The sequence below is a fragment of the Anguilla anguilla genome, chromosome 17, assembly GCF_013347855.1.
Source record: "Anguilla anguilla isolate fAngAng1 chromosome 17, fAngAng1.pri, whole genome shotgun sequence".
NCBI lineage: Eukaryota > Metazoa > Chordata > Actinopteri > Anguilliformes > Anguillidae > Anguilla > Anguilla anguilla.
Window position 1 is genome coordinate 16027286 of NC_049217.1, and position 24310 is coordinate 16051595.

Here is a 24310-nt window from a genome sequence, read left to right on the forward strand (position 1 = left end):
TGTTGCAGTTTTCCTATGAAAAAGCATTAAATTAAACAGTATAACAAGTGTAAAATGCAAATAAATAAGTGATACTTTACAGTCTCATTTCAGGGAAATGCACAGGGAACAGATGGCATTGCATGTGCTGAGACATGGTTTTGCTGCCATGATTAAATGAATGAATTTTCCTACAGAATGCATTCTCCTATATTTGGGATAAAACAGCCGCATGCTGTGCTTTACGCAAACTGCTTCTGCTTTGCCAGTCAGTGAGAAAAGCTGGCAATGTAAACGTTTGCACAGCGCAGACTGTCTGCTGCTGAAGAGACTATCGGGCTAATGGTACCAGAGGGCAGCCTCATGATGTCAATGGCTCCCTGATGTCATCTTTTAAAAATTTAATTACGATACCTATCAAAAATAATGCAATAGCGATTATCTAAATGATCCCCTTCAGCAGATGTAAAAAGCTTTAATCAATTTGTGCTTTATGTATTTAATAAACTGCACATCAAAACTGCATGGTTTAGAGCTACAATGCAGCTCTGGTGCTGTATATGCATTGTGTTAACAAACTATTAATTAAGAATTAATTAATCATCTGAATTCACATTGCTTTCAGTAGCACTTAGGAAAATGGCTTAAATGTTAATGCTTGTAATATATTGGAATGATAAAAATATGATGGATGCTATAACGAAAGGAAAGATTTTCAGATTGAAGTTCTCATAAGCATACAATCATTACTGAAGCGATATTCAGTCTCAACAGTGAATATTGGAACTTTGAGTTTCATTAAGGAGTCCATTAACTCCTTGACTCCTTAATAACACATTTATTAACATTTATTAATTTATAAAATGGTTTTTATCATTAGGCTAAATGTATGAAATGTATAAAGCATTTAGATAAATCTACCGAACATATACAAAATGTATAAAACCACAACTTATATATTTAGCTAAATGCTAATTTAGTTAGTTTCAAGAAAATTTCACAAATTTTCAGTAATTTCACAAATTAACTAAATGTTTTTAATTAAATACAAAAAAACATTTAGCTAAATGTTTCATACAAAATTTTGTACATTTATAAATGTGTGAAACTCATGTAAATGGAACATTATGCAGGCTGAGGCCGAGAAAGATCGGGGTAGCTAATGAATGGCCAAATGGTCCAAATTTATTATTTCATGCCTTTATTTTTTCAACACCACCAAACAAAATTGGTCTCTGTAACAAGTCTGCAGAACCACACAGGCACGGACGGGTATGATGCACATGTTTATTGAGTTTAGCGAGCCAAAACACTGTCACTAATTTCACTAATTTCACTGTATACTCCACACAAAAAGGCTGGATTCGAACCCGTGACCTTCTTGCTGTTGCAGTGCTACCCTCTGCACCACCGTTTAGTGGAGTACACACTGGAGAGGCCCGAGGATGGATTGTAAAACTGTGAACTTTGAAGCCATTTGGGTAAAACTGAGACACAACTGATTATGTCACTTAAATGAACATAACTACACGTACAGCATCACTAGTCAGTTTAATAAACAATGCTATGATATCTCTTAGGATTTCCTGCTTTGGCAGGCATCGATAAGAAACATCTAAAATGGCGGAAACACATTGTTGCAGTACTATTCTGAGTGCCAGCGGCTATGAACAGATGGCAATCGTGGTTTCACCTTGCACAGATTACTTGACCCTTTCCCACGTAGCTGGCGTCTTGTTGAGCAGCCTAGACTGTTTTGATTGTCCCTCTGTTCGTGGTGGCATGAATCCACACGGTTCTCTTAAGACGTGCGCAGCCTTTGCTTTTTTAACGGTTTGACTAAATTAAACCGAGCACATCGCGTCCGTTACCCAAGAACCGGGATTAACTGGCGAAAGGTCGCCGTACTTAAACCTGAAAGGGAACGCGGGAAATATTCCCTGCCTCCCTAGACGAACGGCCGCAGGGATCTGGCCGACGCCCTTTCGGGGGATCCTGTTACCCGTTCGTTCTGTTAGTTTCCTTGTCCTGTTGTTGAGAGCGTGACAACCGAGACACCGCGCCCGTACGGTATGCCCCGAGCAGGAGCCAGTCCTCCCCGATGTTCCGAAACGCCGGCGTCAAACAGACTCCGAGTCCAGCTCTGGCAGAGTCACGCCTTCATCGTTTGTGTTGATTGATTGCTGATCGACGTTGCTTGCTGTCTGGGACGTCTTACCACCCGTGCCCCTCGTTCTGAAGTAAAATGACCAAACTGATTCTGTCCATCAGCTTCATTTGCTTGAATCTAGTGTTTGATCGTTTTCCGTGGCCTCACGTCTCAATGCTCCGTCCTGTCATTGGCCTGTGCTCTGCGACGGTTCCTCAATGTTTAACGACAGCGAGAATGACACCAGTGCAGCCACAAATGTTCTCCCGGGAAAGATTTCAGGAGTCCATGCGGTGAAATTTAGCCTTTATGTGCGCTGTGGAAAGAAGATGGTCCGGTGCACCAACTTTGTGTCCCGAATCACCAGATACGGAGACCTGCAGGTGAGAAATATTAGGAGGGTGTCCGGCTATTAAAATGAAATCCCTGCTGACATGAAACACAAAATTTGTGAGCGGGAGCCAAAATTGTAGCTGCCAATAGAAACTCACATGACTAAGATGAAGTGCTGATTGCTTTTTATGGTTTTTATTTATTTAAACTGAATGGTTTCTAGGGATTGTACATGCATTCTGATTTCAAAAAAAAAAAAATGTAAAAGTTTTAAATTTTACAATATTTTTCTAGATTTCTGAGTTTTTAGATATTTTCAACCTCCATTGAATATCCCAATTTACAAATTTATTAATACATACCCAACTATCTTATCTCTAAGCAATTTCTCCCTCTCCATCTTCCCTCTAAGCAATTTCTCCCTCTCCATCTTTTCTCTAAGCAATTTCTCCCTCTCCATCTTGTCTCTAAGCAGTTTCTCTCTCTCATCTCGTGCTTGTTTAATTTTCTCCTTTCCTTGCCGTACATCACTCCCACCACTCCTCCTCTCCACTGGGTCCCTGTTTCTATCCATTTCTCCACTTTTACAGGACTTCTATGCTTCTCATTACACGGCAGCAGAACCCCACCCTCTCACTGAAGGTAGCGGGAGAAGCTAGCTTAGCGCCCCCGCGGAAACGCGCTACCTTTACCGCGGTCTTTGAAACCCTCTCGGGCGTAGCGCTGTAGCCAGCGGACGAGGCAGATCTGACGGTGAGAGGGAGCGACAAGATCAACGCGGATACGGACAGTGGGGACGGGAAGCCAATTACGAGACGCGAACGGACGCGGAGAGCGTGGACAGGCGCGCAAATGAAGACGCACGGCGATCGTTAGCGTAGCCGCGCGCCGCGGTGATCGAGCATCATTGCGCATTAGCGGCGACTCGGAACGTTAGCCCCGCGCTAGCGCAATGACTTATCGCCGCCGTTAGAGGCTTGGGAATGGGGCGAGGGGGCAACGTACGAGGCGAGCCGGAGAGAGCGCTGACAGGCCGTAACCCGAGAAATGGGGGAGGGGGGCTGGGGGGGGGGGGAGGGTGCTGGAATGTTGAACGGCCCCGGAGAAGGTGGGAAAGACTCACACAATGAGCTCGTAAAATTCACACCTTCCTTGTTTTTGTTGGTCTGGCTTGATGTCACTTGCCAAATGGCCTTTCATACAATCGTGGACAGCATGTCATCGTTCCCTAGAAACAAGCACGTATAAATGTTAAGCTAGAGGCCAACCCCAGTTTAGCTCTGCCACTGCTGGGTTTCAAACAGGAGAGAGAGATGGTTTCCATGGAGATTCCAAGCCTTCACCTTTTCTTCTTCCTTCGTCTCCAGGGCTGAGAGTGGCAACACTGTCACTAGGGGTGATGCCACACAGAGTACCCTCTCCCCTCCTTCTCCCAGATCCATCCATCCATCCTTCCATTATCTTTACTTGCTTATTCCTGGTCAGGGCTGCAGGATCTCCCAGATCATGCACAGCCAAAAGTTTCAGAGTGGGTATAACTGTTAGAGTTAAACTAACACTGAACATTTTACTCTGCAGTTGTCAAGTTTCCAAGTGCAGCAATGTTAATCCCCCCTTCTCCCCTGCTGAAAGAGTCTACAGACTGGTTCTGCATCTTTAAAAGCTCACACCAACGCACCCCTTGCTCCCAAAAGCCATCGCTGCTGCGCGTTTCAGTTGGACGTGACTCTGTCCGCGAACTTCTCACGCCTTCTGGTCTCCTCGAGAGTCCCCCTGCTCCTCAACAAGGGTGAACAAAGGGGTCCGCTCAACCTGAAATCCCCCCTAACGTCCGTCCACCCGCAGCGGCCTGGTCACCCAGTTTTCCCCTCCCTGTCTGTTCTGTTTCCAGGCCTCGTAAAAACCCACCGAAGCCGCTTAAGTGATCGGCCGCCTGGACGACAGACCTTACCAAAAATAGAGGTGCCTGGCGCACAATATGTCAGAATTAAAGCAGGAGGCGGAGCCGGTCACGGAGGGCGAGTCGCTGGTGAAGGCCAATGGCCGTATCTTATAACTCAGAGTGATGGATGCTGGGAGGAAGCGGGCTCCCTGTTTCACCCCATCCGTTATCCCTTAATGCAGAGTCAGCAGGCTGCTCAGCACACGGCCTGACTGCTGCTCCACACTGAACCCCATAACCTGACCTTTGAACCCCATAGTCTGATCTCTGAACACCATAGTCTGACCTCTGAACCCCTCAGTTTGACCTTTGAACCTCACAGGCTGACCTCTGAACCCCACATTCTGACATCTGAACCCCACAGTTCGACCTCTGAACCACACAGTCTGACCTCTGAACCTTACAGTCTGACCTCTGAACCCCACATTCTGACCTCTGAACCTCACACTCTGACCTCTGAACCCCACATTCTGACCTCTGAACCTCACACTCTGACCTCTGAACCCCACAGTCTGACCTCTGAACCCCACAGTCTGACCTCTGATCCTCACAGTCTGACCTCTGAACCCCACAGTCCTGAGTGACCTGCACAATAAGGATAGGTCAGCTGACCATGCCTTTAATCTGGATTGTTGTTTGCCCTCCGTCTCAGAAGGGGGCTCTACTCATAGGCTGCTACATTGTACTCTGCCCCTAACTTTGGCTAACTAATCTCTATAAAAACATTTTTTGGGGGGTTACTTGAATAAGTACACAAATAAGAATTAAAATGCCATTTTCATTTCAAGAGATACGGCAAATGATTCAGTTTGAAAGAGGTCGTATCTGTAATGGACTAATTGTGGGACCTTCAGGTGAAACCAATTTAAATTCTTAATGCTGAAAGTGTAGGCACCTGGTATTGAAACTAAACTAAATTTTGTGAAAAATTACAGGATCAAAGACAAAGCAAATGCTAGTGACTCAGACATGTAAAGTGACTTCAAAACTTTCTTATGAAATCTTTAGATGAAAATCTAAAGGGAGTATTCATTCTTTGTAACAGGAATATGTTGGATGGCATTTTAAATCATCGCTCATTTGACATCAGGTGTCTAATTAAAAATAATTAACAGCGAAGTATACTTCAGTAACTGAAATTAAACATGCACAAAGGGACTTCAGGACCAGGGTAGATAATCCCTGGTCTGGTGAATTGTGATGTTTGCTTTAAGATAAAGTTGCAATGTCAATTTTTATTGGATTAAACACTAAGACTTTCACATTTTTTCTGCTCTGTTTTCATTGACGGCTGAAGGAAATCTTCCCCAGGAAAAAATAAAAGTCCAACACGAAGATTTCCATTCATTTTAAACAACTGGCTTGAAAAAATGCACTTATTTTTGGATGAATGTCTGTTATACAACAGTTAGTTTCGACCGTGCGCTGTGATTGGCCGAGACGCATTCCATGAGTGCTAATATACAGTATAAAAGCACTCAGACCTCATCACCGGCTTCGATCGATCCCCATTGTTTACATTAGATTGATACATCACCCAAATTGGAATAAGGCCACTTCATTAGCTAGCTACATTTCAACTGCAACGTAGTGGATACATTTGATGACATCGCGTTTGATCTCTTCCACCCGATGACATCAGAAGCATATTTGTACAGTGATTGTGTTACTGAGCCTGCTGTTCCTGTTCCTGTTGTTTCTGAGCCATCACTGGAGGTCAGGAAGAGGTGTAGCAACATGCTAACAAGGTGCTGCTGGTTAGCACACAACCAGTCAAGCACCAGTCAAACCCAACAAGCTTATCTGGAGTTTGAATCACCCCTGTCCTGAAGTCATACTTTAGCAACTGTACTGGATGAGTGTGTGATGAGTGAGCCTGTGTCATGAGCAAGTTGAGTGTTTTGAGTGTGTAATGAGTGGTTTTATTTTGTGAATAGATTGAGTGTGATGAGTGTTTGATGAGTGGTTCTGTTTTGCGAGCAGGTTGAGTGTGTGATGTGTCATGAGCGGGTTGAGTGTGATGAGTGTGTGATGAGTGGTTCTGTGTCATGAGCGGGTTGAGTGTGATGAGTGAGTGGAGTGGTTCTGTGTCGTCAGCAGGTTGAGTGCGTGATCAGTGTGTGATCAGTATGTGATGAGTGTGTCTGTGTCATGAGCGGGTTGAGTGTGTGATGACTGTGTCTGTGTCATGAGCGGGTTGAGTGTGATGAGTGTGTGATGAGTGGTTTTGTTTCGTGAGCAGGTTGAGTGTGTGATGACTGTGTCTGTGTCATGAGCGGGTTGAGTGTGATGAGTGTGTGATGAGTGGTTCTGTGTCATCAGCAGGTTGAGTGTGTGATGAGTGTGCCTTTGTGTCCTCCAGTGGTCTGACAGCAGGGGTTTGAACAGATAAGGCTGTGACAGTGTGCCTGATAGAGCTGTACTTCACTCTGACACATAAACCTGTCCCTGTGATGAGTTCGTATGATAAATGATAAACATTTGAACTCTCTCTCTCTCCCTCTCTCTCTCTCTCTCTCTTAGCGGCCAAGAAAGGAAAGGCTGCAGCGCCACCTCCTGGTAAGTATATACAACCGCATCAACAATAAAGAAGCATTCTTTTTAAATGATTTCACAAGGACAATGTATTATTATTATTATTATTATTATTATTATTATTATTATTATTATTACTGTGATAAGTGTATCTGTGTCATGAGCAGATTGAGTGTATGATGAGTGTGTGATTAGTGTGTGTTGAGTGTGTGCTGAGTGTATCTTTACTTTACTTTATTTAGTTTATTCTTACAGGGACAGTGCGCATTAATAAACATTTCCGTAAATGTGCCAGTTTAGCCAGCATTGCTCATTTTCAACTGTAGTCCCTGGGCAGGTACATTAAAAACAACAAATACAAAATACAAATTCAGACATAATACAAATACGTTAAAACAAATATCGTTATGCATAAAACAGACAGCACATATGTTGGGATATTACAGAACATGGTCACACATCTGGTTGTCATTTAACCACACTTTCAGGTAAGTTGTGAATGAACGACATGTATTGCAGTTTCTTACATGTGTAGGAAGTTTATTCCATGTGTGAGCTGCATCATGAGCAGGATGAGTGTGTGATGAGTGTGTCTTTGTATCCTCCAGTGGTCTGGCAAAAGGGGTTTTAACAGATAAGACTGTGACAGTGTGCTTGACAGAGCTGTACTTGACTCTGACACATAAACCTGTCCCTGTGATGAACTTGTATGATAAATGACAAACATTTGAACTCTTTCTCTCTTTTAGAGGCCAAGAAAGAAGAAACAGCTCCAGCGCCACCTCCTGGTAAGTGTATACAACAGCATCAGCAGGAAAAAAACCCACTTTTTAAATTACTTCAGAAGGATATTATTATTATTATTATTATTATTATTGACATCAATTAAAAATCAACACGTAAAAACTTTTTGAATGAAGTTTTCTTGCTATTGTTGTTAAAGCATTTTATTTTTATCATTTTTTTCAGAGAAAGTGGAAGGTAGGAAAAGGACTGCAGTGCGCCTGTCTGTCCATCCGTCCGTCAATCTCCACGATCATCACCAGATTGGCCCAGCATTACGTCTGTGTGTAACGTTTGTGTGTCACTGTTTTCCTTCATTCATTCAGAAAAACCCCCAGAGGACGACGGTAAGGGCATGCACTGACAAGGCACAGAAACTACGTTTCTGTGGAAAATAGACTGAGAGTGCCCAGTGGGGGTTGCATGCTGCCCCTGTAGCTTCTCTTAGAGACCTATTCATCCCCTTCGTCCTTTACATTGACTCAGTTAAAAGCAATTTTTCTTCAGAAGCACGGGTTTGGAAATTTCCGGTTTAAGAAAAGCTGTGCTTACTTGTAAGTCAAAGTTAAGGACAAACATCGATTGGACACAGGCCGTAGAGCAGATAACATGGTGTTGGGAGGGAGTAAGCACATCTATAGCAGAATCTCTATGCGCATCTCTGAAAATATATATATTTTTTTGAGAACGTATCTTTCTATTATCAGGGGAACCGCCTGCAGAAGATGGTAAGCGTTCACGCGGACATGCTTTAAGCTTGCGTTTGTACGCGTGCGAGAGTGCTGTCACACGCCTTGTAAACTGAAAGGACCCTAAACTTTCTTTTCCAAGAGCATTTGATGGAAAGGCAGTGTGATTCCACTGTTGTTCGACTTCCGATAGGCGCTGGATGTGATTTTAGAATTGACGTTCATGCATACAGACATACCTGTATGCATGTGCAATTGTAGGAATGCTGGTTTAGAGTATAGTTTTGCGCTTGTGTGTGTGTAGGGAGGGAGAGAGAGAGAGAGAGAGAGAGAGAGAGAGAGATAGCTATTATTATTATAGTTCATTGCCATTTTGTATACGTTATCTTCTAGATGTAGAATTTTATTTCTGTGGTCTGGATTTCATATTTTTCTGTTTATTGTAGTTAAATTGTTATTGCCTGTCTGTTATGTTTGTCACATGAGTGTGTGCTTTGGCAATGTAAGTGTACCCTTACCGTGCCAATAAAGCTTATTGAATTGAATTGAGAGAGAGAGAGAGAGAGAGAGAGAGAGAGAGAGAGAGAAAGAGACAGAAGCATGTCGACTGTATGCTTAAGGAAGCACACACTGATAATATTTTCCTTAAAAAATATGGGAAACTGATCTGCACACGTCAGTCAGTTTCCTCATGCAAGCTGTGGGATTTGCTGTCGCATTTGCTGCATCTGTTCTCCAACCAATCCCTTTTGTGATTGGTTGAAATGCCTGGCGAATTACGCAGAATTTACAATTTTCCCAGGTCCTGGGCAAGAACCGGGATGCTAATTTTATTTTTCAACCATGCATAGTTTCAAAATGAATAAAACTTCCCTGCTTGCATGCTGCTATTTGGGCAGTATGACTGGAAATAGGATGCTTCATATTTCCAGTCATATTTCCAACATTGAAACACTGAATACATACTTAAACTTGTATCATAGTAAATGTTTTTTAATGTCAAGGATTCATATTTCAAAATTTTATAAACAATGACAGATCAAAACTACATTGAAGTTACCAAATGTTAATGTCATTTTGTAAAATAATAATAATAATAATAATAATAATTTATTGTATTTTCTTCAATACAGTATTGTGCATAAAATGAGATAAAAGGTTACATCAATGAATACTGAACTCCATTTACCTTACTAAAAAATTCAGTAAATATGATATGAATTATAATGAACACTTATCAACTACCTGCACTAACCATATTGTTGGAATATTTTAAAACTTACTGAAATAAGCCTAAGACCTTATATATGCGAACTTAATGCAGATAGACCAGTTTTGATGAAAATATTGAGATCTGTCCTATTTTTTTTAGTGAGGGGTGCAGTCATATTCACCATCTGTGTAGAAAATCGAATAAATGCGTGTACACGTGTTATCACACGTTAACGTGGGACGTCCTTTTAAGGACACACGTGTGTAATCTGTTTTATGAACGCCGAGGCAATTGCAATCACATAATCACAATCTTTCACTAACGCTTGTTCATCAGACAATTTTACATGAGCAGAGTCTAGCAGAAATATATTTGAAAACCCTTCAAACCAAATGACCTTTGAGCTAAATTACATTTAAACCATACGCAAAAGTCTTCTTCAGCAGAGACCAAGCGTCAGTCCAACAGACAGATTTTCCGTGAAACCCAGTTGCCTGGCCAAGTCGATATTCATATTCGGAAGCACATGGAAAACAGGGAGTGGGCTTGCTGTCTGGGGGTGGATTTGCAGAGTAGGTAAATGCAAATACATTGCAACTATTCTCATCCAGAGTGTCTTAGAGTGTATAAGTGCTTTTGTACTGATGATGCTGCAGTCGTACCATAGAGAAGGTAGGCAGCTCATAATAGCGCTGGGTTGTTTGCGGCTAAGCCTCTGCCATGCAATTTTGGGGGGGGTGAGGGGGGGGGTGCCCATGGGAGGGGCAACTGTGGATTATTTGGGTGTTCTCCATGGAGAAGCAGGTGTTGGTCACTTCCTCTGAGAGAGGATTGTCAAGACATTCACAAAACTCTCAGGTTCACTTTCAATCAAGTGTCTCGGGTTAGGAGTACTGGTGTACAGTCAGTTTCCAGCGCTCGTATCCAGACCTTATCCATCAGGAGCTTGAAGGAACAGCTGATCCCACGTAGTGGTATGGTTCAGAATTATAAAGCCCGCCCACTTTCTGGGATGCAGCCCAGTTTTCTAACCAATTACACCTACTCTGAAGGTGGGTGTGATGTGATTGCACTCAAATCAGATATGAACTCTAAGGCGCAGGTAAATTGTTGAATAGGAGAGAAAAAGCATGTGAAGTAGCATTCCCACAACCCCCACCCCCGACACTCCCTCCCGGGAATCTGAGAGATATTGATGCCACCACACCGCTGGGGTTTGCAGCATTAATAATGAAGTTCCGTAAGTGATCAAGAGGGTGAGGAGAGTGTGTCTTCAAATCTCCTGAGCGCTGCTTGTCAGAGCTCTCAGGCTGATGATTAGCGGGCCGAAGATGAAGCCCTGAGGTACCCCTGTAGAAAAGAAGTTCCTGTGAGTAGCAGCCAGGGGAGGACCTCTTGGAGAGGGTAGGTGGGCTAACTGCAGAGTAGCCCTCGGACCTGTGTAGAGTAGGCAGGTGGATTCATGGTGCTTCTGGTCAGCCAATCAGGTCTAAGAGGGTGATGGTGGAGCAGAGTGAAACTGCTTGGGCCAGTTTGGCAGGAAGGAGCCCCGTGGGGGTGGCTATTTCTAGGCAATAATTCCCCTAAAGAAATGCCAACAAATTTTGGAAAGGCCGCTCAAGGGTTTTGGAGGGGAGGGGAATTTTGGCGGGCATTCTGGGCCGTTGGCAGATTGGTAGAGGACAAATGCACGTCTGTTTTCAGGTTGTTGGAATGCAGCTGTGAGAGGATTAAAAAAATCTGGCATATGCAGTTTCCTGTCTTTTCATATAGGCAGTATGTACTGTAGTATGTTGCATTAGTGTGATCGTTTTATGTAAAAATGTAACTGTATGTATACCTCACTGTATCTTTGTGAATTGGTTTTTATGTGCGTGCATATGTGTGTGTGTGTGTGTGTGTGTGCATATGTGCGTGAGTGTGTGTGCGTGTGTGTGTGAGCGTGTGTATGTGTGTGTTTTCATTGCTATATCATTAACATGTACTGACATCAATGCCTCAATCGTTTCTTTTGAACAAAAGTAATACAGCCTCAAACTGAAGGTAAGAGAAGTGGCAATGTAGTGTCTGTGAGTGTGTGTGCGTTCGTGTGTGTGACTTGTGAACATTCCCTACTAGTAGAATCCGTATATTTTGCGATCGTTTGTTAATATTAAAATCATATTTATTATTTCTGTGAAGAGAAACCGACAGAAGGAGGTAAGAACCGAAAGCATGAAACGTCTATTTTGGGTAACTGTGGACTCGCCTGTCCTGCCACGTTTTAAAATTCAGTATGAAGCACCTGCCGCCGTCTCTCCAGTCTTATGCCTGTCCTCCCACAGTCCTCTCTGTGTTTAGCTGCTCTTCAAAAACGGCCCTTTCTGTGGGAGTTGGAAATGCCTTGTCTGACCCTGTTACCAGTCTTTAGCAAGCATGTCCAGCCTATTGGTTACAGCACACATTTGCTTCGCCGTCCTACGTGATGCGGCGCTTGTTTGTGGTGCAGTGTGAGGACCGTCTGTGATCGGTATAGCAGCGCGAGTCAGACTCTCTATGTGGGAGACGTTCCTCGGACTTGGCACGCGTGTGTTTTTATGGAGGTGTCTGTAGTATAAATGCTGGCAGTTAGCCATCTGAAAATACTTGGAAATGAATATTTGTGGCAAGATTTCACTATGTACAGCGTGTTTGAACATGAAATGACCAGCAATGGTATCTCCTGTGTCAGTGTCATATGTGTGTGTGTGCATGTATATGTGTGTGTGTATGTGTGTGTGTATGGGGGGGGGTGTGATAGGATGTTAGTGTACAATGTTGCATGTATATCAGGACTCCTAAATATTATACACTCTGTCTAGTTATGCACACGCACACTATACAAGCACTGTATGTGTGTGTTGTATTTGTGTACTGTATGTGTGGGCTGTATGTGTGCTGTAGGTGTGTACTGTAGGTGTGTACTGTATGTGTGAGCTGTGTGTGTGTGCTCTATGTGTGGGCTGTATGTGTGTATTGTATGTGTGTGCTGTAGGTGTGTACTGTATGTGTGGGCTGTAGGTGTATACTGTATATGTGGGCTGTATGTGTGGGCTGTATGTGTGTACTGTATGTGTGTACTGTAAGTGTGTGCTGTATGTGTGTGCTGTGTGTGTGGGCTATATGTGTGTATTGTATGTGTGTACTGTAAGTGTGTGCTGTGTGTGTGGGCTATATGTGTGTATTGTATGTGTGTACTGTAAGTGTGTGCTGTATGTGTGTGCTGTGTATGTGGGCTATATGTGTGTATTGTATGTGTGTGCTGTATTTTTGGGCTGTTAGACACATGCCAAATTGCCAAAATGTTTGTGTGCACCTTCTCATACATCAGTAAAAAACAGAAATTTTAATGTATTCAACTGAATGCTGTTTGTTTAGCACTCATTTTTTTTATAATTCAGCACAGAATAAATATAATATTTACCTTCTGATCTGAGCACCTTACTTGTTGCTGCTTCTCAGTTGTAGTTGTGAGCAATAGTTGGGATTTGGCTAGTTTAGGTGCAATTTAGAAGTCTTTCCTCTCAGACTACACATACACGCTTATTGTATGTAGTTACTGCTTCAGGATTTCATTTCTTTAGAGATGAACCCTGGCTCTGTTAGGTTTTCCTTGAGTAAGGTCACCTGTGAGGCTGAATACCTTCTCCACAAAAGCTTGTGAGGCTGGAGTTGCTAGGAAATCCAGAGAAAATGGCTTCTGCTTTGGAAAAAACGTCAGTGGACCAGAACGCAATGCCATTCTCGCCCTCTCAGTTCTACACATGTAGAAATATGTGTTAAAGAGGAACACCAGCCTAAAGTCATTACATTTCCAGATCTATTCAATATGCCTCATTTAAGTCTTTATCAACAATCGTGTGTGTAATTGTATCAAACCCAATTTGCATATACTGCCTTGATGGCAATCGGATTAGGCTAAGTTAGGGAATTAAAGGACTCCAGCTTATCTCATTTTACCTGCTTGTATTAGATGAGTTAATTTTTCACACATTTCTGAGCCAGAAGTGGACCTTGAAGTTCCTGAAGTTGCAACTACATGCAATAAGCAAGCATGTGCAGTCTGAGAGGATTTTGTGAGGAGCTGGAATTGGGCCTTCTTGGATGACGACATCTCCTGACATCTCTGGATACGTTCTCCTTAACTTCAGCTTGTTGTACACTTGGATGCCGCTGAAGAGGGAGCCTTTGGATTGTTTTAGCACCGCTTGGATGTCATCATCATCATCATCATCATCATCATTCTCGATGATGGCATCACTTGCCGCTGTCACATCCAGGAGGCAAGTAAGCAGAGACTGAAACGTTCAGTGTCTGGAGTTAAGAAACGTCCGGACCGTTCTTCCACGTTGACCTTCATTTTGTGGGCCACGGGCACGCTGTCTCTGGGCTCGGTGGTGTCAGTGTCCTCAGTCGTGGGGGCAGTTAGGTCCAGCAGAGCAGGCATGACCAGGGAGAGCGACATGGCGTCACGTGGCACGGTTTCTGTGTGCTCAGTAACGGGAGAGAGTGCGTCATCTGAAGCACCCAATCTCTGCCACTCGCTTGGCGGAAGGCGGTCCCAGCTCTCTTGGTTGGCAAGGTGACAGGTGACAGAGGCCTTGACTTCTCCTGATGGAGACAGACCACCGTGGTAAAGGCGCCGCTCCACCCCCATCATCGGCAACGATGAGAAACAAACCGCTTGCTTCTGGAAGCTTCTCTGTTTCTTTGGATGGCCTTCTGAAAAGCGCACGATGCCATGACCTGTCCAGTATCTGAGCCATCCCGGGTTCTTCCCTTCTGCTTATCTTTGTGTCTGAATCCTGTGTCTCTTCTCCACTCTGCGAGCTGCTCTGTTTTTCAATTTGTTGATCTTGGCTTTTGAAAGCAGCGATCCTGTTGTTCCTGTTTTGTCAAAAAAAGAGAGTGAGAACTTAATGGTCAGGGATCTCCTACCAATCCAGACACTGATCCAGACGGGCTTGGATTGATTGGCCAGTGTGGAGACATGCAATTTGCTGCAGGGAGAGAAGCGTGTGTTGGTTTATTTTCTTCTGTGGAACAGAAACATGCATTAATACCAGGAAGGATGCTTCTTGATCCATTTGTCCATTCCAATGGACGCTTTTTGAGCTTCTGCCAGAGAACCTCAGGGTTCCTCCTTCTCTTTGTTGCACAATTTTCGCAAAAAATTGGAGACCTTGTGACTCCTAGCAACAGAAAATCGTTTATCAAATATGCTCATCACTTTGTACAGTATTAGTATCCTGGTTATAATTTAGCGTGTTAAAGTGTTTTTTTATTTGTTGTGCATCAGAGCCTGGGTTATACTGTGAGGTGCTGGCTAAAGTTTTGAGTGGATGTAGTCCATGGTTGCATCAACGTGCTACTTTAGTTTTGTATTAGTTCAGACAGTGTATATGCGGAATTACAGCCTGACTAAAACGGATTTCATCTACAAATCATTTATGATAACCTGGACTGTCACATTCATTATCTGCGAGAGGATCTTGTAGCTGAAGCACCTTTGGGAGCAGGTCTATGCTGCTGATTTATGCCAGCTGAACAGATTTATGTGTGTTTGACACATGTGTTTGGTCTCCATGAATCATTGTAATTAGTCATGTTTTCATGTCTACATACAAAAATCTGTAAATTCATGATTTTTTTTGATTGATAGAGAAGAACCCTCAAACTGAAGGTACTGTAAGGCAATGAATAGAGCTTTTTGTGTAACGCATGTATTTCCATGATTGACTAAGTGTGAGTCTGTGAGTCAGGTCAGGCTTGTGTATTTTTGTACATTTTTGTCATTGTCATCTTTCCAGCGTTAGAAACTCCACCTGAGGCAGCGGGTAAGACCTTGTGTGCGCCTGAATACTTGAGTATGACTTTAGGATAGGTGTATATTAGGGTGGTTCTCAAAATAGCAATACTGGAATATATATCGTAGTTTACCTCTTGAAAATTCACGTGTTGTTATGCTGATTACCATATCAAATAGCGTTATAGTTGATGGAATTAATTTCCATGAAAAATGCAGTTATACAACCAATGCGGTGCATTCATAAGTATTCATAATTGTTCATAATGTGCGGGCGCCCACTGAAGTTCAAAGGCTTTAGTGTATGTTTTGTTGCTTTTGGCTGGATTCTTTAAGTATAGTTTCAACAGCACTTTGATTCTTCACAATAAACCGCTGCTGTACTTAGTGATGTTTTCATCAATGATTTTTGATTCGGTTTTTTGGGTTATGTGTTGTATTGGGACAACTGTATCGGGATATGTAATGTATCGTAACCCCTGTATCGTGATATGAGATGTATCTTAACCCCTATGTTGTGATCTGCATTGTAAATCCCTTTATTGGGACATCTTTTACATCGTGTGGCATCTTACGATACCCAGCTCTGTTGCGTCTTGGTAATTTTGTACAGTACCTGTGTAGCTGTGCATATGCCTGTTTGTGTTTGCGTGTATATTTAGGGAGGTGGGAGTGTATCTGTGTGTGAGTGCATGATTGTGTCAGTGTGCGTGTATGTGTGTGTGTGCGCATGTGTATGTGTGTGTGAGTGCATGAATGTGTCAGTGCGTGCTCCAGCCCCCCACCCCCCCCCCAACCAAATTGAAATCCTGTCTTTTCAGCATCAGAAGTGCCACTTGCTGAAGAGGGTAAGAACCTGTCAGGCAGAGCATGCAGATTTCATGAATATGCAATTCATACTGGTACCTGTGAGGAGACGACTTAATATATGTAAATGTGTGCATGAGTGAGAGAAAGATGAGAGAGAGAGAAAGAGAGAGCGAGTGTGTGAGAGAGAGAGAAAGAGAGAGAGAGAGAGTGTGTCCCTTGTAGTTCACATTTGAAAAAAGTCGGTCGCATGTGAAAATTGTGGAATTTCACGTGATTTCAAGTTCTGTTTTCACATGTGGAAATTTTTATTTGCATGTGAAAAAAAGCCAGTCACTTGTGAAAGTGTCCACTTTTTTCACGTTTGAATATTTTTTAATTTCACATGATGTTTTTTTCATAAGGGCTGGGAAAGACAGTGTGTATGAGGGAAAGAGAGAGAGAGAGAGAGAGTGTGTGTATGAGTGAGAGTGAAAGAGAGAGAGAGAAGTATGAGGGAAGGAGTGTGTGAGGGGGCGTTCTTCCCTGTGTACGTGCGTACCGTGCGTTTGTAACGCTCGGGATTCGGAACAAAGTGGAGACAGACAGAGCGATGGCCCCGGTGCCAGGCTCTGTCCTCTCTTCCCAGCAGTCTCAGCGGCAGGTCTCAGTTTACCTCCGTCCTGCCTTCCCCCCGCGCTCTGCGTCCAACGGGACGAGGTCACTCTGACAGGGCTGTCAGTCTCTCCCCGAGCGTGCCCTAAATCAAACCTACGCGACTCACGCTGCGAGACATTTCCGTTTTCCAACTCGCGAGCCAAACTCATCTGTAGTGAACCGGCTACCCCCCAGGGAGAGTAAATATGATGTTAATGTCAGCGGAATTCTCTAGAAGGCTGCTGTGAGAGGAGAGTAAACACTGTGCTAGGGCCATATGCCACAAACCCTACATTACACTGTCGTAAGCACGATATAACACCTGTTATATCCAGTCATGACAGCATATCACTGCTTATGACAGATGTTATGTGACTTATTTGTTTTTAAAAATGTACACATATAATTACAGCTTTATGCCATTTATAATTACCTATAATGCACTATTACATTTTAGATTGCCTAATATATATATTGATAACAATATCATACCTTATTGTAGCATTACAAAGCCTTTATGGCTCATTTTTTTGGGAATGTGCTGCAGATTGAAAATATTGTTACATGAATAATTACATTCTCTAGTGGTTTTTTTTTTGGGGGGGGGGGGGGATAATGACAAATTACAGTTGTATTAGCATATACCTTAACCTTGTGGTTAAATGAACTCCTTATTTTTTCCTCTGTGTGTCTGCTTGAATTTGATTGCCAATTATATCATGTTTATTTTCGTATCATATGGTTTGAAATGCATTCGTTTTGATTAAAGTTGAGCCAACGAGTAAGAAAGTCGGATAGCCGAGAACAAACAATTATCCCAAACCAGTTTTGAAAATTAAAAATCCGGACATGGTTTCAGCACGTGAGTGCACGCGTACACGAGCACACGAGCACACGAGTATACGAGCACACGAGCGCACGAGCACACAAGTATACGAGCACACGAGTGCACAAGCGCACGAGTACACAAGCTCTATTACACGCCTCGTTAAATTAAACGGGCCGTAACTAACCCTTTCCAGGTGATTACAGAACGGCCTTTTGATACGACGACCGCGTCGTAATATCCATTTTATTTATCGTTCTCCCTTCAGTCTCAGGAAGGCGGCTACAGCGAGCGGAGGAATTTTCCGTTCAGAGTTTAGTACGGCGCCGCCCCTTTAAGTTATGGAAATAACAATGGATTAGAACACAGTGTTAGCAAATAAGCTAATTTGCATGGTTATTCTATCTGGCCGTGTCATTTTGACATTGAAATGCTAATTTGCGCTCCCTGCTAAGAGGATGCAGTAACTCCACAGCGGAGCTTTAGCAATTTCACTTCAAACATTAGCATTTCAGCTATTACACATTGATTGTGTGCGTGTATGTGTTTGTGTGTGGGTGCGTCTGTGTGATTATGTTTTGGCATGTGTCTGTGAATCGTTCATTGCGATTTCAATTCCATTTTTCAAAACGTCTGCATTTCGCTTGTTCCTTTTGCTAGCGAAAGAAACAGATTCAGAAGGCAAGATCAAGAAACAGGAGCCTTTTTTATTTGTGTAGCAGATTAGAAAGTGATTCATGTGTGTTTATCTACACATTTAACTGTGGATGATTACAGTCTACACACAGTTCCTAAACCACCCACAATTCTAAAGTCATAAATGACTTTTCAGTTCTAGAAAAGGGTAAAATCTAATCTGACGTGCAAACTTGACTTTAAGATATTTGTATGTGTTGATTTTAAGACATGTACGTTCATATCTGCATTGCTGTGCTGTTTTGTGACGTGGGGGTGTGTATGAGAGATCGTGTGTGCCAGTGTTCCTGTGTGAATGCGTGTATTTTTGTACACGGTTTGTCAGTTCAGCAAAATGAGTTCCAATATCCCAATCCTATATTTCAGTGCCAGTAGTTCCACCAACAGAAGACGGTAAGACCTTGTCAAGATAAATGAGTCGGAAATCAAGAAGGTGTTTGTATGGTTGTTTGTGTGTGTGCACGTGTGTGTGTTTATATCTGTGTGTACGTGTGTGTGTGTGCATGTGTGTGTTTATATATGTGTGTACATGTGTGTGCATGTGTGTGTGTGTGTGTGTTTGTATCTGTGTGTGCATGTGTGTGTGTGTATCCGTGTGTGCGTGTGTGTGCGTGCGTGTGTATATATGCATATGTGTGTGTATGTGTGTGTATTTTTATTTGTGCGTACATGTGTGTGTGTTTGTATCTGTGTGTGTGTGTGCATGTGTGTGTTTATACCTGTGTGTACGTGTGTGTGCATGTGTGTGTGTGTGTGTTTGTATCTGTGTGTGCATGTGTGTATGTGTGTTTGTATCAGTGTGTGCGTGTGTCTGTGCGTGCGTGTGTGTGTTCACAGTATGTCTGTGTGTACGTGCGTGTGCATGTGTGTTGTGTGTGTGTGTGTGTTTGTATCCGTATGTGTATGTGTGTGTGCGTGCGTGTGTGTGTTTATATCTGCGTGTACGTGCGTGTGCATGTGTGCGTGTGTTTACTTTTATGCATATACAGGGCAGCTGCTACACTCAACTCCACACCTACATTTATATACTGTATTGTTTTTACCTTTTGTTATCAGGCACAAAACCTGCAGAGCCAGGTAAGAGAAAGAAAGAGGGAGATGATACACTTCGCACTGGGGTGCTGTTTGAATATGAACATGTTTTTATGCACATTTACGTACGGTCTGTCCTGCGTGAGTGTGCTTTTGTGTAATGTGAATGTGTGTCAGTAAACGCATAGTGTTTCGTAGTCTGACATAATGTCAAAATGAACTGCGCAGTACGCAGATTTAGTGTCTGTAATCATGCAGATTTATTTGCACTAAAGCAGGTAATGTACCTGAAGGTGTGCATTTACCCATTGGGTTATGGGTAAATTAGCCTTTGGAAATAGACAACATACATAAAGGTTGTCTAAAATATTACTTCTTTTTATATTTGCACTTTATGTATTGTAAGTGCTGTATGCGTCAATACGAATGTGCATCCCTGCAACATGAATTCTGTGCATATGCCTGCAAATGCGCTGTGATATATATCCTCATACTGAACAACTTTACAATGATACTATCTGTTCATTATCAAACCTGCAGTTCCAGGTAAGAGAGACAAGTGGAGTGTACAGAGGTAGTGTGTGTGTGTGTGCGCGCGTGTGTGTGTGTACATGTGCGTGTGCATTATACCGTTTGCTTATCCATCTGGATAACTGTAAGTGAGTCTATTGGTGCCAGTCTGTGTATGAAATCAGCATTAGTACGGTATCTGTTAGCCTGAGTGTGCATTGATTTATGCATACTTTACAGCATGCTTCTGCGATCTCAGTTTAAAACCCTTTCCCTTTCCTTATTAGATTCAACACCTGCACAGCCAGGTAAGAGAGGCGTGCTGCATAGTGGTGGATGTGTCTATATGAACACACAGTATTAGCACCGGCATCTACAACCCTGGTCCTGGAGAGCCACAGGCTTTCTAGTTTTCTACCCTGTGCTTAATTAACCAATCGGAGCGGTCGATTACATGGTTACCTCACTTCGCCTGGTTACGAAGGGTCAGATCTGGGTTCTGATTGTCAGGGGACAACAGAAACGGGCGGAGCTTGTGGCTCTGCAGGACCAGAGATGCAGACGCCTGTATGAGAGAGTGCAGGTGTGCGTACGGGGTACTGCACGTGCGTTTGTGTGTCTACGGATGCGAGCGTTCCATATTAGTGTCTAAAAAAAGTAGGTTAATGCAGTCTTAATGTGCTGCAGTCCAACAACATACGTTCTGTTCATTACTAGAGACTAAACCTGAAGTGCCAGGTAAGGGAGGCATGTACAGTGTACAGAGGTGGTGTGTGTGTGTGTATGTGTGTGTGTGTGTGTGTGTGTGTGTGTGTGCGCGCGCATCTCAGTGTGCATGCAGAGTGCACATGTCTGTGCCTATTCAAGAGTAAGCTTGTCGCATGTCTCAGATTCAGAGGCATTGGCAGTCAGTCAGTGCTAAAGTCAACGTGGAGTCTTTAGTGTCCGTGAGCGTTTGCTATGTGCTTGCCCGAGTTACTGCTGTATGTATTGTACACAGTTAATCTATGCTGTGTTTGCAAATTATTCCTTTCCCTCAGTTAAAATACTTTCATTTCATTATCAGAAACAAAACCTGCAAAAAAGGGTGAGACACAGTGCACTAAGATGGCATGGGAACAAATATGTGTGTATGTGTGTGTGTGTGTGTGTGCGCGCGTGCATGTGTGTGTGTGTAAGGCATATGTGCTTGTATGTACACTCTTTTATATCAATATTGTATGTGCACGCACAGAGATCATGCACTTTTGCACTGGGATATGCAGGTTTCAGGTTTCAGTTACTGCATCTGTCTGGAGTCCGGTCGGTTGCCGTGGTTGTCAGTCTGTCCATGAAGGAGGGGGACATTTCAGTCAAAGGGCTGCTCGTTTCCTTCAGTGTGCGCCTACAGATTCTGAACGTTTTCTGCGATGCGTCTGAACATTAGTTATGAATGTATCTATGAACGAATGACTGTACGCGAGGATCTTCATGTGTTTCTGTATCTATGAATGAATGACTGTATGCACAGGCCTTTGCATGTTTCTGTATCTATGAATGAATGACTGTATGCACAGGCCTTTGTGTGTTTCTGTATCTATGAATGAGTGACTGTACACACACAGACCTTTGTGTGTTTCTGTATCTATGAATGAATGACTGTATGCACAGGCCTTTGTGTGTTTCTGTATCTATGAATGAATGACTGTATGCACAGGCCTTTGTGTGTTTCTGTATCTATGAATGAATGACTGTATGCACAGGCCTTTGTGTGTTTCTGAATCTATGAATGAATGACTGTATGCACAGGCCTTTGTGTGTTTCTGTATCTATGAATGAGTGACTGTACACACACAGACCTTTGTGTGTTTCTGTATCTATGAATGAATGACTGTACGCACAGGCCTTTGTGTGTTTCTGTATCTATGAATGAATGACTGTATGCACAGGCCTTTGTGTGTTTCTGTATCTATGAATGAATGACTGTATGCACAGGCCTTTGTGTGTTTCTGTATCTATGAATGAGTGACTGTACGTATGGGCCTTTGTGTGTTTCGAGGCACTTATGAGGGCTGCCGTGTGTTTACACACACAGGTTTGTGCCGCTCTACATGTCCGTACGGTACGCACTTGACGGGTGTGTGTATGCACAGGCATGTCACATGCATATGCACGATGTGTGTATGTGGGGCATGCACTGCGAGTGAGTGTGTGTTCCTGTAAGTTTCATGTTTTCCCCACTCGTGGGGACCGAAGGTCCCTCTTAGTCACTCTTCAGGCCTTCCGCTCAGATCAGCTGGTGAAGCCTCTCTCTGTCACTGCATGCTAATGTCTGGTTACCACGCTCCTGTTCAGCCAGAGTGAAAGGCTGAGAGAGAGTGAGAGAGAGACAGAGAGAGAGAAAGTGAGGTAGAGAGAGAGGGAAAAAGAGGGAGGAAGAGAGAGAGAGGAAGACATAGGGAGGGAGAGAGAGACAGAGAGAACCAGATAAGAGGGCAAAGTAAGAGATAAAACAAGCAGTGTGTGTGAGTGAGTGTGAATATGTGTATGTGTGTGTGCGTGTGTGTGTGCGTGTGTGTGTGTGTATGTGTATGTGTATGTGTATGTGTTGGTATGTGCGTGTGTGTGTGAGTGAGTGTGTATGTGTGTATGTGTGAATATGTGCAAGTGTGTGTGTGTGCATATGTGTGTATGTGTGCATGTGTGTGTGAGTGTGTGTAGGTGTGTGTGTGTGTGGGTGAGTTTGTGTGCGTGTGCATTTGTGTGTGTGACTGAGTGTATATGTGTGTGTATGTGTGTGGGTATGTGTGTGTGTGTATATGAGTACATACGTGTCTGTGCTTGTGGGCTTCCCTGACTCTGACTCAGACACGGTCACCCTGCCGGTCTTGCACGCAGCGCTGGCGTCTGTCAGCAGGAGTCAGTGTTTCTGTCAGGGAGAGACAGATGAAGTGGGGGGGCTCTGCCGGCGCCTGCCCCAAATGCCCCCCCCCGATGGCACCCGGGGCCATCAGCAGACCAGACGGAGACTGAGCACTCTCTGCTGAGAGTGGAACTGTGGTGAGGTGGCGGGTCACATGACCTCATTCCCCCACTGCCCGGACTCCCACCCTGTTCAGACTGCGGAAACTCAGGATTCAGTCTTGATTTATGTTCTTAAATCTCGCTTTCGCGTGATTGCCCACATTTTAATGGCTGAATAAAGGTTCATATAAACTAAGAATTGCATTTTTTTAATTATGTAAAATGCAAAAAATATATCAATAATTACTCTATCCAGCTGGCATATTTTTGAAATGTGACAATATTGGTGATTCAACATATAAACTATAAAACATACAACTCAAAGACATGCATGTTAGGTGTGCTCCTGCAGGTGCCCTTGACCAAGGCACTTGCCTCAGAACTGGAGTTGGTCCCCGGGCACTGCACTGTGGCTGCCCACTGCTCCTAGGTAACTAAGGATGGATCAAATGCAGAGGACAAATTACCCCACAGGGTTCAATAAAGCATATCTTATTGAACCCCTTACCTTATCTTATAACAATACATTTTAACCACTAGAACGGGGTGATATATCATTGAAGTAGTTTATATTCATTACCTGATGCAGGTATATATTTGGTATTTTGTATGTTGTATCATAGCTTGTTGTCTTTTTATATATCATTTCGACAACATTCGTGGAACAGCCAAATCCCCTCAGTTCATGGACCTCTGGCTGTTTTTTGTGAACTTTTCCAAGCAGGAATTCCTCGATGAATTCTGCTGAATTTGGAAGTTTGGTTTGTACGGGACAGTATGTAAGCCTTCATTCACTGTTCAACGGCCAATCAGTGTGGCTAAAACATATGTACAATACGTATTTACCTTATGCCTATATTGTTAACTCTAACTGTAAAACTATAAACTACAAAACGTATAATAATAATAATAACAACAGCAACAACAATAATAATAATACAACAACAACAACAACAACAACAATAATAATAATAATGATGATAATAATAATAATAATAATAATAATAATAATGATAATAATAATAATAATAATAATAATAATAATAATAATAATAATGCTCCAAGCATTGAAGTGGCTGGTCCACTTTATCAGTCGACACCCACGACCGGAGGAGGATCGTCATGGTGATTTTGTGTTTGTGTGCCTGTTCGTACCCTCACACTTTCCACCAGGGGGAAGATGAGTGTGCGTCTGGCAGGAATAGTGCCTAATATGTTCTTTCACTTCTTTCCTTCTTTCTCTCAGATGGACCTGTCGATGGTGAGTATCAGCAGTTTTTCACATATATTTGAAAATATCAGAAAACGCTGATTTAAAATATCACAGTCGCTGTGACAAAACTAATTACGGGA

The 24310-nt window shown here is 43.0% G+C and overlaps 1 protein-coding gene across 2 annotated transcripts in view; it reads left to right on the plus strand.

Annotated features, from left to right (window-relative positions):
• mybpc2a (myosin binding protein Ca) overlaps window positions 1-24310 on the plus strand; it is a 70541-nt gene that overhangs the window by 13975 nt on the left and 32256 nt on the right. The window contains exons 2-7 of one of the 2 annotated variants that reach the window (XM_035399321.1): window positions 6927-6962; window positions 7688-7726; window positions 7908-7919; window positions 8048-8068; window positions 8429-8449; window positions 24204-24218. In XM_035399321.1, coding sequence (XP_035255212.1) covers window positions 6927-6962; window positions 7688-7726; window positions 7908-7919; window positions 8048-8068; window positions 8429-8449; window positions 24204-24218 — 144 coding nt within the window. The remainder of the gene's footprint in view (window positions 1-6926; window positions 6963-7687; window positions 7727-7907; window positions 7920-8047; window positions 8069-8428; window positions 8450-24203; window positions 24219-24310) is intronic. The other variant, XM_035399322.1, reaches the window with a different exon arrangement.